The sequence below is a fragment of the Biomphalaria glabrata genome, chromosome 3 (assembly GCF_947242115.1).
Source record: "Biomphalaria glabrata chromosome 3, xgBioGlab47.1, whole genome shotgun sequence".
Taxonomy (NCBI): domain Eukaryota; kingdom Metazoa; phylum Mollusca; class Gastropoda; family Planorbidae; genus Biomphalaria; species Biomphalaria glabrata.
This window is the reverse complement of record NC_074713.1, coordinates 46486857-46501493: the sequence shown is the minus strand read 5'-3', so window position 1 is coordinate 46501493 and position 14637 is coordinate 46486857. Positions and strand designations below refer to the sequence as shown.

At 39.6% G+C, this 14637-nt stretch overlaps 2 protein-coding genes across 2 annotated transcripts; both read right to left on the bottom strand.

The window, feature by feature from the left end:
* Window positions 1-5995: 5995 nt before the first annotated feature.
* LOC129925112 (uncharacterized) lies at window positions 5996-6508 on the bottom strand. Its single transcript, XM_056023475.1, has one exon. It carries the CDS (start codon window positions 6506-6508, stop codon window positions 5996-5998), a length of 513 nt encoding a protein of 170 aa, XP_055879450.1.
* Window positions 6509-6862: 354 nt separating this feature from the next.
* On the bottom strand, window positions 6863-7210 carry LOC129925111 (uncharacterized). Its single transcript, XM_056023474.1, has one exon. It carries the CDS (start codon window positions 7208-7210, stop codon window positions 6863-6865), a length of 348 nt encoding a protein of 115 aa, XP_055879449.1.
* Window positions 7211-14637: the final 7427 nt, after the last annotated feature.

The window sequence follows — 14637 nt, the reverse complement described above, 5'->3', positions numbered from 1 at the left end:
TTTCCATAACGGAACACTTCGCACTTTCCGAGTATTTAGCGGAACTCTTTGGTTTATTGTTATTAGAGAGATTAAATCACGTGGTGGCCTACTACTTAATTTTTTCCAGTAGTTCATAGAACACCTGTTCAGGCCTCGCGGAACACTAGGGTTCCGAGGAACATAATTTGGGAAACACTGATCAAGAATGATTCAAGATAGTAACTAAACAATGTGGTATGGAACATTAGATTCTAGTCACTAAACAATGTGGTATGGAACATTAGATTCTAGTCACTAAACAATGTGGTATGGAACATTAGATTCTAAGCAGTCAGACGACGTGTCACCAGACAGAGCCGACTAAACAAAAATGTACGTACTCTTGTGATATCATCTGAGCCTTAGATGTAGTGAATACATTTTCTAAAATACAGTTATAATATGGCTTAAATGTAGTGGGTAGAGTGTCTAAAATATACTTATAATGGAGTGGTATTAATTAGATTATTAAATGCAGTTATTTAAACTTGCTTAAGATGTAACTAGAACTATTGTATCGATAAGGTTTTCTTAAATGCTAATATGTTATTCTAAAATCAGCTTGCACTGGTGGGGATGGAAGAAAGCCCCAAAAATATTTTCATTACTTAATTTGTAAGGTTTTACGTGGATCATTACTTTTCATTCATTACAATTCTAGATGTCAAGTCTGGACGAGACCAAGTCGCTTTATGTATAGGTTTTATCTACAACTCCATTTTTCATGGGAGGTAACAGCATAATTAGCCCGTCTGATTGAGAAGTTTTCAGAGTTAGCTTTCTTGCACTGGACTTAAGACACAAGAACGAATAAATATTTTATTCTCAAAGATAAAGCTATAAGAAAACAAATATTACATATTTTTAAATTATTTTTTACAAATCAATTTCCACTTTTATGAAGTTGATAGTGGTCTATAATATTTTATTCTACATAATTGTTTCAATGCTTCATTTATGGTTATGACAAGGAGTCTCCTTAGTAAGTTTGTACACCTGTAATGCCTCAATAGTAAGACGCATAGAAGTTGGGTTTATTTGGGTATTTCCCTAGTGACGCGACAGCACATTAAAAAGTTGGAACGGAAATTGGTTAAAGAATAACGGACGACAAGATGATCACTTGTAGTGATTTTTGACCGACGTGGACTGCGCCCATATTTCTGTGATAAAGTTTTGGTGTTCTAAAAAGAAAGATTATCTTATTTAATACTATTTGTTCTGTTGGTGAGTTGGTAACAACTCGCTAATGTATATAAGACCTCGCTATTGTACCTAAGACCTCGCTATTGTATCTAAGACTCGCTATTGTATCTAAGACCTCGCTATTGTATCTAAGACCTTGCTATTGTATCTAAGACCTCGCTATGGTATCTAAGACCTCGCTATTGTATCTAAGACCTCGCTATGGTATCTAAGACCTCGCTATTGTATCTAAGACCTCGCTATTGTAATGGATACCATCTCAAGTAAACAGATTGTTAAACATCTCTACTCAACTAGATCTGCCAACCACCAACATCTATAAATTTCTTCTATTCTTCTAGTCACTTTCTACATAAGAAGATAAGCAAAAAATGCTAGTGACCTAGTTTAGTTTAAATATTATTTTAGTTTTGTGAATAAATATATTGTGCATTGTTTTTAGCGATGGTAAAAGTAGCGACGTAGTCAGACAGATGAATGACGTTGAAGAATACGGGTGCATGATAGGAGACCAAGATGGCTATATCCTAGAGAAGGAAGAATAGTGATAGAGACTGATAAGTTAACGACGGCTAGGGAGACAAGATGAGCATCCCATTTGTAAATAAATACATCAGTTGAAGTCTTCAGAAGTCTTGAGTATGTATATCAATTTTAATTGTAATGTTCCTCGGCTAGTTTAGACTGCGTGATGAAATATTATTAGACTTGCACAGCACACAAGATCCTAGTCAGAACACCTGCCAGATATGTGGACAACAGTATCTTTCCAAAATAGAGCTCCACAGTCACGTGAAAAAGTGTTGCACGTTACGACTGGAGGAGGCCGACAACAATTATAGATATAAAAAAAATTGATTTCACAAAAAATTTGACAATTTCATTGTTCATTTTCAGTGGTGCGGACCGCACCCACTCTCCCGTCTCCTTCCTCGCCACTGCAAGATTCAGCAGTGTTGTTAGCAAAGCGGTGTGATGCAGCAGAGTGTGAAGAATCACTCACTTAACCTGTTCCAATCACTCACTAATGAATTCATCCTTTATGTCATTCCAAGACGGAAAGGATCCAACCCACTGAGTGTTTCGCTGAAAGATCAACTACGGGAGAGATAATTAATACTTCAAAATAACAATCCAAACATATTTAGTCTACTTAGATTTCTTGTCCCATTTTTTTTTTATTCAATTCCCCTTAAACCATAATCGTTGACGCTTGATCTGAGTAGCAGGACGTATTCTATTTTCACGCTATGTCAACTCACACAAAGGGACATAATACACTCAACTCTTGTAACTCAGATTGATCAGTAATTTTTTTAAATTTTTTTTTACAATAGGTACACAAGGGAGTAGACACAATCGACGCCCTTCAAAATAAGCGGGAAATAACCGGTATATCCGTATTGTATCTTCTTCGCGCGGACCACAAGAATTGCTTCCCCTCGAAGGCACCCACGAAAGGTAATTGTGCTGCAAGTCAAGGGCCTTTAATTCGTCATCTGAGCGTGTAATCTCGCCATCAGAAACGCTTGACCAACAACGCAATGGAACGACAAGCTTTATCCGTGGCGCGATTTTCTGAATGATTTGGTCTTTTCATAGCCCCGGAGTTTTATCCTCGTGAACGAAAAAAAAAAAAATATTTAAAAAATTCTCTTCTGTAGAAAATATCGCAATAGTAAGAGTGCATGAAAAACTTCAAATAACAACATAATTATGAATTGCACGGACTAATATTGAACAAGTAACGGACGTGGGGGGTGTGGTGGAAGTAGAGAAATGAAAAGGAACTGAAGAGTTCCTCAGGCTTACTGTTAACGTATGGTAACTTCTCGACTATCTTCCCGATACATTTCCGGTTGAATTGCGCCCCCCCAGTGGTGGACGAGGGCGCTTGTTAGGCTTATTGTGAGACAAACGTTTACCGTTAAGGATGCCGCGGGGGGCGATGGAGGGCGTGCGGGGAGGACGTGAATGAATTATTAAATCTGAATTTTTTTTTTTTTGGACCATGTAAAAGGGGATGATTGTGGGATATTGTTGTTACGCGATGCTGTCAGGGTCTGGTGACTGACAGGCCCACACACTAGTAGCCAAGGAGAAGTAAGAAGATGTTTTATCAGCGGCGTATCAGAATTTTGTTTCAGGAAATGGGAAATACATCAATGAATAGAAAATAATATCTCTAAACTACCCACATTATCCAGTTCCCAAAAAAACTCACTTTAATCACTATAAATTTACAAATTTATAAATTTACAAATCTATAAATTAAATTGAGAGTATTATTGTGGCTATTTAAAAAAAAGAAACCAACTATATAGGCCTACGGAAACATCATAAGACCAGTAGCCATGTATGCAAATAAAACATCGAAACTGAATAATAACAGAAAATCTGATAAATACTTTAGAAATGGAAAATCCTTAGAAAAAATAAATGGTGCTATACAAGATGTAACTGGATGGAGAACAATTATATGAAGTCCCCTCGATTGTGACAAATTATTTTAACCTAAAAAGAGTGTCAGAGAACAGAGGAGCCAAAATAGTATTCCTACAAAATCCAAAATGGCAGGCAACCCAAATCTAGACCAGGGATGCAATGGCTTGATGGTGTAGAGGCAGATCTACAACGATTCGGGCTTAGAGACGAAAAGCTCAAGAGAGATCTGAATGGAAGGGTGTGTTGAAGCAGGCTAGAACCCATCGTGGGCTGTATCCGTCATCTCGGTGGATGGATGTGTAGGACATGCAAACCTACATTTCGAACCTTTTATTACTTTTATGAAAGCAAAGCCACTGGAAGAAGAGGAGAAATAGTCAGAGGTAGTGCACCATGACTGTATGTTTATTTCCATAGCGGAGACTCTAGTACAGAAATCGCGCAAATTGAATTTCAGTTATTTGAAGATTTAAATATAGTCTGGAAGATTTTGAATAAATTCCGTAATTTTCTTTTTTTCTTTTTCATTTTTTAAAAACTTCATTTGGGGACTACAAAATTCTCTTCGCCCAGGGCCTCAAATTATCCAAGACCGGCCCTGGGGGCACCTTTAGAAAGAATGAGATGTTTTTCACTTTGTGGATATATTAGCCCCATTTTTGTAAAAAAAAATAATAATTGGTAAAGGCACCCTTATAGAAACTCTATCAGCAAACCTATTAGGAGGTATACAAAAATTGGACTTACTAAAATTCACATTCGGTCATAACCGAAATTTCCTTAAGAAAATATGCTAGATGAATCTTACATGACTATAAAATTCAAATACTAAAATAAAATAGAAATATTCCTTATATAAAGGGAGTTGATTATTTCATAATTTAATGAGAGTATCAAGTTTAAAATGAAAAGGGAATTAGAGTTACCGCCACTGGCTACCAGAGCTAGCTTCCCCTATTTTACATTTTCTTGCTTACTCTCGCTATTGTTGTCAAGTATCATTCTACATTCTCGTCTCTGGTCTCTATGGCTCTCTCGGGAGGCCCTAATTTATGTAGACGGATTCGAGGAGAGAGGGCGTGGAGCTGGAAGCAAGAGAGAATTGTAACCTAATAGAAAGAAGTCGACAGGGTGCCATTGTGAGTGTCCCGGGGAAAGGGGTTGTTTTTCTATTTAGGGAGAGAGAGAGAGCGAGACAAAGAGAGAGCGAGAGAGAGCTTTATTTATTTGTTAAGGTGTACAGTCTCGGAAGATTCATGTCCTGATGAAATCATAAGAGCCTCCTTGCCAGACTGAATTGCCCAATAAATTCAACAACTGGAGACTTTATGTTCTCCCCAATCTGGAGAACTCGATTGGCGGCCATTGAGTTTGTATTGTATGTGAATATCCGGTGCATACACTTTCAGACGATAGAGGAGGAAAAAGTATCAATATCTTCTTCTATCTTTAGCTAATGTCTTATGCCCATGTCTTATGCCCATGTCTTATGCCCATGACTTGTGCCCATGACTTGTGTAAATGTCTTGTGTCCATGTCTTGTGTCCATGTCTTGTGTCCATGTGATGTTTCCATGTGTTGTGTCCATGTGTCGTGTCCATGTGTTGTGTCCATATGTTGTGTCCATGTGTTGTGTCCATGTGTTGTGCCCATGTCTTGCGTAAATGGCTTGTGCCCATGTCTTGTGTCCATGTGTTGTGTCCATGTCTTATGTTCATGTCTTGTGTCCATGTGTTGTGTCCGTGTAGTGTGTCCGAGTGTTGTGCCCATTTCTTGCGAAAATGACTTGTGCCCATGTCTTGTGTCCATGTGTTGTGTCCATGTGTTGTGTCCAAGTGTTGTGCACATGTCTTGCGTAAATGGCTTGTGCCCATGTCTTGTGTCCATGTGTTGTGTCCATGTCTTATGTTCATGTCTTGTGTCCATGTGTTGTGTCCAAGTGCTGTGCCCATGTCTTGCGTAAATGGCTTGTGCCCATGTGTTGTGTCCATGTGTTGTGTCCATATGTTATGTCCAAGTGTTGTGTCCATGTGTTGTGCCCATGTGTTGTGTCGATGTGTTGTGTCCATGTGTTGTGTCCATGTGTTGTGCCCATGTGTTATGTCCAAGTGTTGTGTCCATGTGTTGTGCCCATGTGTTGTGTCCATGTGTTGTGTCCATGTGTTGTGTCCATGTGTTATGTCCAAGTGTTGTGTCCATGTCTTGTGTCCATGTGTTTTGCCTATGTGTTGTGTACATGTGTTGTGCCCATGTGTTGTGTCCATGTGTTGTGTCCATGTGTTGTGTCCATGTGTTGTGTCCAAGTGTTGTGCCCATGTTTTGCTTAAATGGCTTGTGCCCATGTGTTGTGTCCATGTGTTGTGTCCAAGTGTTGTGCCCATGTCTGCTGTCTATGTCTTGTGTCCATGTGTTGTGTCCATGTAGTATGTCCGAGTGTTGTGCCCATGTCTTGCGTAAATGACTTGTGCCCATGTCTTGTGTCCATGTGTTGTGTCCATGTGTTGTGTCCAAGTGTTGTGCCCATGTCTTGCGTAAATGGCTTGTACCCATGTGTTGTGTCCATGTGTTGTGTCCATGTGTTGTGTCCATGTGTTGTGCCCATGTTATGTGTCCATGTGTTGTGTAGAAGTGTTGTGTCCATGTGTTGTGTCCATGTGTTGTGTCCAAGTGTAGTGCCCATGTCTTGCGTAAATGGCTTGTGCCCATGTGTTGTGTCCATGTGTTGTTCCCATGTCTTGTGTCCATGTGTTGTGTCCATGTGTTGTGTCCAAGTGTAGTGCCCATGTCTTGCGTAAATGGCTTGTGCCCATGTCTTGTGCCCATGTGTTGTGTCCATGTCTTATGTTCATGTCTTGTGTCCATGTGTTGTGTCCAAGTGTTGTGCCCATGTCTTGTGTAAATGTCTTCTGTCCATGTCTTGTGTCCATGTGTTGTGTCCATGTAGTGTGTCCGAGTGTTGTGCCCATTTCTTGCGTAAATGACTTGTGCCCATGTCTTGTGTCCATGTGTTGTGTCCATGTGTTGTGTTCAAGTGTTGTGCACATGTCTTGCGTAAATGGCTTGTGCCCATGTCTTGTGTCCATGTGTTGTGTCCATTTCTTATGTTCATGTCTTGTGTCCATGTGTTGTGTCCAAGTGTTGTGTCTATGTCTTGCGTAAATGGCTTGTGCCCATGTGTTGTGTCCATGTGTTATGTCCAAGTGTTGTGTCCATGTGTTGTGCCCATGTGTTGTGTCGATGTGTTGTGTCCATGTGTTGTGTCCATGTGTTGTGCCCATGTGTTATGTCCAAGTGTTGTGTCCATGTGTTGTGCCCATGTGTTGTGTCCATGTGTTGTGTCCATGTGTTGTGTCCATGTGTTATGTCCAAGTGTTGTGTCCATGTCTTGTGTCCATGTGTTTTGCCTATGTGTTGTGCCCATGTGTTGTGTCCATGTGTTGTGTCCATGTGTTGTGTCCATGTGTTGTGTCCATGTGTTGTGTCCATGTGTTGTGTCCAAGTGTTGTGCCCATATCTTGCTTAAATGGCTTGTGTCCATGTGTTGTGTCCATGTGTTGTGTCCATGTGTTATGTCCAAGTGTTGTGTCCATGTCTTGTGTCCATGTGTTTTGCCTATGTGTTGTGCCCATGTGTTGTGTCCATGTGTTGTGTCCATGTGTTGTGTCCATGTGTTGTGTCCATGTGTTGTGTCCATGTGTTGTGTCCAAGTGTTGTGCCCATATCTTGCTTAAATGGCTTGTGCCCATGTGTTGTGTCCATGTGTTGTGTCCAAGTGTTGTGCCCATGTCTGCTGTCTATGTCTTGTGTCCATGTGTTGTGTCCATGTAGTATGTCCGAGTGTTGTGCCCATGTCTTGCGTAAATGACTTGTGCCCATGTCTTGTGTCCATGTGTTGTGTCCATGTGTTGTGTCCAAGTGTTGTGCCCATGTCTTGCGTAAATGGCTTGTACCCATGTGTTGTGTCCATGTGTTGTGTCCATGTGTTGTGCCCATGTTATGTGTCCATGTGTTGTGTCCAAGTGTTGTGTCCATGTGTTGTGTCCATGTCTTGTGCCCATGTGTTGTGTCCATGTGTTGTGTCCATGTGTTGTGCCCATGTGTTGTGTCAATGTGTTGTGCGCATGTCTTGTGTCCATGTGTTGTGTCCAAGTGTTTTGCCCATGTCTTGTGTCCAAGTGTTGTACCCATGTCTTGCGTAAATGGCTTGTGCCCATGTGTTGTGTCCATGTCTTGTACCCATGTCTTATGTTCATGTCTTGCGTCCATGTCGTATGTTCATGTCTTATGTTCATGTCCTGGACATATGTCTTGTGTCCATGTCTTGTACCCATGTCTTATGTTCATGTCTTGCGTCCATGTCGTATGTTCATGTCTTATGTTCATGTCCTGGACCTATGTCTTGTGTCCATGTTTTGTATAGATGGCATTTATGAGTTCTAGACAAGAATTGTCTGCAATGTTCGATGTACGAGAAAAACAAACAAACACAAAAAAGGTGGTGAGACCTGTTATTAATTGACAAGCACAATAACCGTCTGGGGATACCTCTTAGTGATGCTCTTTGTGGATGTTTTTTTTACAAAACATAATATATAAACTCGATCTGTCTGTCTGTCTGTCTGGTAAAAAGTTTCTACACTTTATTTCTGCCACACCCATTCTCGGGTCAAGTTGACATTTTACACATTTTGCACAATTACTTCTCCTACCTGACAAAAAAAGAACCAATAAAAGAATAAACCAATTTGTTAATTAAATTTAATTACTAAATAACTATTTTGTTTTGGTATTGAACAAAGGGAAAAAATTGTACTTTACAGATGTGATAGATTAGTTTAATTAGTCCCCTCTAGTGTAGACTACTGTAGAGCACAAATTTGAAACTAACAATAGATATCTATAAAACCTTTTATTTTAATTAGCACTTTCTAGGCACAGTGATTTGTATACGTAATTGAGGAGGTCTTGAGACGACGAGCTTGAATTCGGTTCATGCAACTTTTAAAAAATGTAAACATTCTTATAAAAACCGATCACGTCAACATTCACAATTTTTCCTTCTTACCCTCCCCCCCCCCCCCCTTTTTTTTTTTTTTTTGCAAACTGGTGCAGACAAGTGATTTGACCATAGCTTATTGAGCAAGTTAAAACCATGAAATCGTATTAAAAATATTTATTTAAAAAAATGGTAAATATATTTATAACTGTATAGTTGTATGTAAAAATTACTATAAGCTACAAGTGGAGGAGTTTACAATTTTGATTGGTTCTAAAATGTGCATAGAAATGATGAACTCTGCTTTTAAAAATACAGCTCACTCGTGTATTCTTAACACGAGATACACCGAGGACCCTGTGTATGACAATCGTCCGTACATTTGATAGTTATGTATTGTTAATTTCAAACTTTTGCTCTACACAAAAGGGGGCTAATTCAACCTATACCACGACATCTGTAAAGTACAATTTCTTTCCCTTGTTCAATACCAAACAACCAAAAAATAATTTATTAATATTTACTTAACAAATTGGCTTAATTTTTTTTTATTGGTTCTTGTATTGTCAGGTCCAAGAAATAATTAAATCTGAAAAGTTACTTTGAATTTTTGTTTTGTTTTTATTTGGGTATATTTTGTTTAGGCGTCTGACAATGATTCCCGCACAATTTTCTTTTCCGTGACAAGGGAAAGGGAGGGAAAGGAGAGTGTCTCTTGTTGCACCTACCTGTGGCAATGCACTTGTGAAAATGTGTTTCAAAAAAATTGGGGGGGGGGGGGGGGAGGCAAGAAAAGGGTAAAAAAAAAAAGGAGGGGTGGGGTGGGCAGTTAGCATTCTTGCATTTTTTTTCTCCTCCCACGTGATCTATTAAAAAAGACAATGCAGTGTTCATGAATCTCGCTAACGACGTGATTATCACGAAGTCGACGAGATCACGCCAAGAAGAAAATATCCCCAAAGAACAATGAGAGGGGGAAAATAAGGGGGTTGGGGGAGGAGGACAAGGGAATGCATGGCTGGGGAAATAAAGGGGGGGGGGAGAGAAGCCGCTGCTGAAAGATCCGCCAGAAAGCAGCTTCTCGGAAAGTTAATAAGTTGTTTATGTATCGGGAAAGGGCGGAGGGGGGTGTAAAGTTTTCATTCTTTCAAACTCCTTAACACTCGACCCACCTCCCCCCTTCTTCACCCCATAATTTTTTTGTTCTTTCTCCTCTCTCTATCGATCTTGATTTATTTGGTGATAAACGCGCGAACCCCTCGTCTTCTTGGGTGTTTAAACTGCCGACCTCTTCCAAGTAATAGACAGTCTATTGTTCCTCTGGAGCTTTCCTTCTCTGCAAAAGCCCCCTAAAAACTTGGTGGCGGGCTCGGCCGTAGTTCTTAAATAACTCAATAAAACCGCGAGATCTGCCACTGCGCAAGAGGATGAGTCTATTCAGAGTTCGGCTGCTTCGGTTTTTTATTTCCGCTGGCCCGGGCAGTTTTAGTTCCTTAACAACTTTTTTTTGTTTCGTAAGGAGACGAGAGTATTGTTTTTGTTTCGTAAGGAGACGAGAGTATTGTTTTTGTTTCGTAAGGAGACGAGAGTATTTTTTTCAGGGACTTTGGAATGAGTGAGATGTGATTCCAACTGTACACAAATAGCGGATGACGTTTTGGCGCACCGGAGAATCGTGGTGATATGAAATGACATATTGTATGTCTTATTTTACATAATACATACGTTACTTCAAAAAAGAAGATGATTACGTCCTACGTGTCATGCATTTAGTCATCCAAATTAACCAATGACCTAAATTCTGCTAAGTCACTGGTTTTTCTGGCTCGCTCAGGCAACCCATTCCATGCTCTAATAACGCTAGGGAAGAAGGAGCTTTTGTGTACAAATTTGTCCTAGCACATGGAACGAGGAATGTACATTTATCTTTGTGTCTTTCTGAGTATTTTATTAATTTTTAGTGGCCCCCGAAAGGGGAAAAGACGCTATTAGTTTTGTGCGAAATGTTTGTCCGTCTGTCCGTCCGTCCCGTTTAGATCTCGTAAACTAGAAAAGATATTGAAAATCCGACTTCACAATATTTTAGACCATTCAAAGTTCGGATGCAACGGCTACTTTTTTTTGTCCTGAAATCGAAAATTCTAATTTTTAAAATCAATTATGCAAGCAGTTTTTTAAAGAGAAAAAGCTAATTAGTATGCATTATATGTTAGACCCAATTAAAAACGAATAGTAATCTTATAAACTTCATATTTATTAAAATTTTCTTTTATATAGCGGAATTATTTATTCCGAACCGAGGGTCCCGGGTTCGAATCCTGGTGAAGACTGGGATTTTGAACTTCTGAGTCTACGTAGCTCTAATGGGTACCTGACATTAGTTGGGGAAAAGTAAAGGCGGTTGGTCGTTGTGCTGGCTACATGACACCCTCGTTCACCGTAGGCCACAAAAACAGATGAACTTTACATCATCTGCCCTATAGACCACAAACTAGTTAGGCCAGGTTCACATCTAACTTTACATTCACTTTCACCTATCCTTTGATCTGCGGGACGGTTGGGGCACTACACAAGATCTGTTAACCTTCTTTCTCCATTCTTATCTCTCATTTGTCTTTGATATAATTTCATTTGGATGTTCTTTCTGAAAATATTGAAGCCTACCTGGGTGGACCACTGGTCGTGCGGTTTGCGCGCTGGACTGTCGTTCGGATTTATCGACGGTCGAAGGTTCAAACCCTGCCTGCTCCCATCCCCCGTCGTCCTGCGGGAGATTTGGACTAGGAAGTAAACTATCTTCAACTCTGAAGGATTATCCGAAATATGTAAAACATTTTACTTCGGGGGCCGATTTTGAGTTTGTGTTTCCACACAAACTGTCTTTTGTAACCTTGTTGTTTTTGTAGTTGAAGATTGTGGTTCAGTGTTTTAGGTATAATTGCTTCTTTACTTTTAAGTCTTCTATCTTGAAGTGATTTTACTAAAGGTGTTACTCTAGTCAAATGTGAATATTTGTTTGTTATGAATCTCACTGCTCTGTTTGTGTCTGTTCCAGTTTCTTAATGTTTTCTTGAGTTGAGGGGTCCCAAAAGGAGGATGCATATTCTATTATTGGCCTAACCAAGGTTATAGTCCGCAAAGTCCAAACTACGACCCGTGTGACATATCCGGCCCATAACTTTTTGCTTGTAATAAAAAAAAGACATTATCGGACCTTGCGATCTGTAGGGTGAATGATGTAAAGGTCATCTGTTTCTATGAAAGAAAAAAAACTAGTACACAACTTTATAGGCTTTAAAAAACATACAGACAAGTAACAAGATCTGAATTCAAACCTGGATGCTGCAGCTAGAGCAGTTGGCATGGAAATCAGTGCAGACAAGTAACAAGATCTGACTTCAGAACTGGATGCTGCAGCTAGAGCAGTTGGCATGGAAATCAGTGCAGACAAGTAACAAGATCTGACTTCAAAACTGGATGCTGCAGCTAGAGCAGTTGGCATGGAAATCAGTGCAGACAAGAGCAAAATACTTGTTCGTGGTGAAGTTAGGACGAGATGTTGCATATGTTGAATGGTCAAACACTAGCAGAAATTGACTAATTCAATGACTTAGGGTCAAACATAACAAGAAATGGAGGACCACTTAAAGAGATAAAAACACGTGTAAGCTTCGCAATCACTGCCATGTGAAAACTGTGGACAATCTGGAAGAGAAATACCAGCTTCCAAGTCAAGTTAAAAGTTTTCTTCAATAGTGGTCTCCATACTTCCATATGGGTGTGAACGTTGGACACTGAACGCTGAGGCTGAGAGTTGAATCCAGCCTTTAAAACTAAATGCTACAGAAAACTGCTGGGTATCAGATACCAGGAAAAGAAGACAAATGAGTTTGTACTGTTACAAACCAACACACTGGCTGGGAAAAAAGGACCAATCTCCAATATTGTAAAGATACAAAAGCTGAGCTGATTCAAACATATTTTAAAACATGACTCACAAAAGTCACCCTTCGAGGTACAGTGGAGTGAGCACAATGAAAAGATCGTCTAAAGAAAGTCTGGCTAGGGAATGGGAAAGAATGGACCGGTCTCTCTCTTGATATTCTGCCAAGAACAGCTGCTGACCGGGAATAGCGAAGCTATTTTGTAAAGCGACATGTCACAGGACAGACGATGTCTGACCAAGTAATGTCCTTCGTACTAATAATGAGAACAGAAATCTATCTGCAGAATGTGTATAGGACTGAGAAGAGGAGGATGTATCTCTCTAGTACTCTTTCACTCTTTCTGTAATTACTTTCTTCCCCTGTTTCTTAGTTCTTTATATCTCTTGTATTCAGTCTTATATGTCTTATAATCAGTTATATCTCTTATAATCAGTCTTATATTTCTTATATTCAGTCTTTATAACTCTTATACTCAGTCTTATATCTCTTATATTCAGTTTTTATAACTCTTTTATTCAGCACAATTACCAATGGTTGATTGCAATGAGAGTCTCCTACAAGCGGCTCGGTTCTGACCGAGTCGTTCCAGCTTTCCCTACGTCTTGGCCATCTGTTTGGCATCTGTATCCAAATCTCGGCGCCATGCATTTCTGGGTCGTCCCATCTTACTGTCTCCTTAACCTAGACGCCTGGAGGAAGCTGATTGGTGGTCTATGACCAGGCAGAAATGATGAGAGTATAGAGTTTTTTTTCCTTCAATTTTTCTCTCTCTCTCTCTATTTCTCTCTAAAATATTTAGAGAAGGACCTAAATCACCACAAGAGGTCTTAGCTAAATACATTTCTATATATAAAAGAAAGTTACTTACGTTTAATTGATTAACTAAGTGTTTTGTTTTGTTTTAAACTCCACCATATGTCACAATGACCTCTTCGCCAAGTCAGGATAAGAAGAAGGGCCTGGCGAGGGCTAGCACCCCCCCCCCCAAGAAACTAAATAGATACAGAAAGTCAATATAGTTTGTAATGAGAGTAGAAGGCTCTTCTAACAAAATAAAACAAAAGTGATGAAAGCCGAAAGGGATCCGCTAAGCTGAATATCCTCCTAGCAACAGGATAGTGGAACATGATGGAAAGGATGGCCCAGGGGACTATAGACATTTATTGTTGGCGGCCCATACTCCAGTAGGGATGACGGACTATAAATAAGTTTTTTTTTTTTTTTGAAGACTCATGTTTTAAAATCGACAATATATATATAATTCTTTTCATGGCTCAAGAGTGTGGACGCCAAGTAATGGAAAGATCAATCTTTTATTTCTGCAAGTCGGACGGACTAGAGTTACCCCATGCAATTAAGAGACGAAAAAAAAAAAGGGGGGAGGAGAACAAGTTGTATTCACCAGTCACTAAATAGCAGGGCCGGACTTAGCTATTGTGACCAAGAAGTCATGTATTCACCCGTCACTAAATAACAGGCCCGGGCTTAACTATTGTGGGGCCCTATGCGAAACGGATTTCGCGGGGCCACGTTTGGGTAAGGATATAGATAATAAGTGAAAATTAAGTGTTTGTATTAGAAAAAAATTCGTATTTGCATTTTATTAATTCTTTACTACGTACAGAATTACTTTACGACCCTTGCGTGTAGCGAAGTCATACAGTATATCATAAGAATTATGTTTCCTACATAGATCACGGGTTTTGCATAATGCCGTTTTTTTTATCGTGCGTAGGAGTGGCATTTTCCATATTGAATGACACCCCAAAATGACAATTTTTGGCTATATATTTCAGGAGATTTGTATGTTTTCAAAAGATTTTAATAACTTCCTGACATTTCCATGACTTTTTCGTATATTTTGCAATTCAGGAAATGACCAGGAGCTCCTGGAAAATCAAGAGGCCGCGGAAAATTTGTTATATGTTATAAAATGGTTTAATTTAATAATTTATACACCTAAAATTAGCGCGGGTCCTATGAAAGTGCGGGGCCCACTGCGGTCGCATATGTTACAGAGAC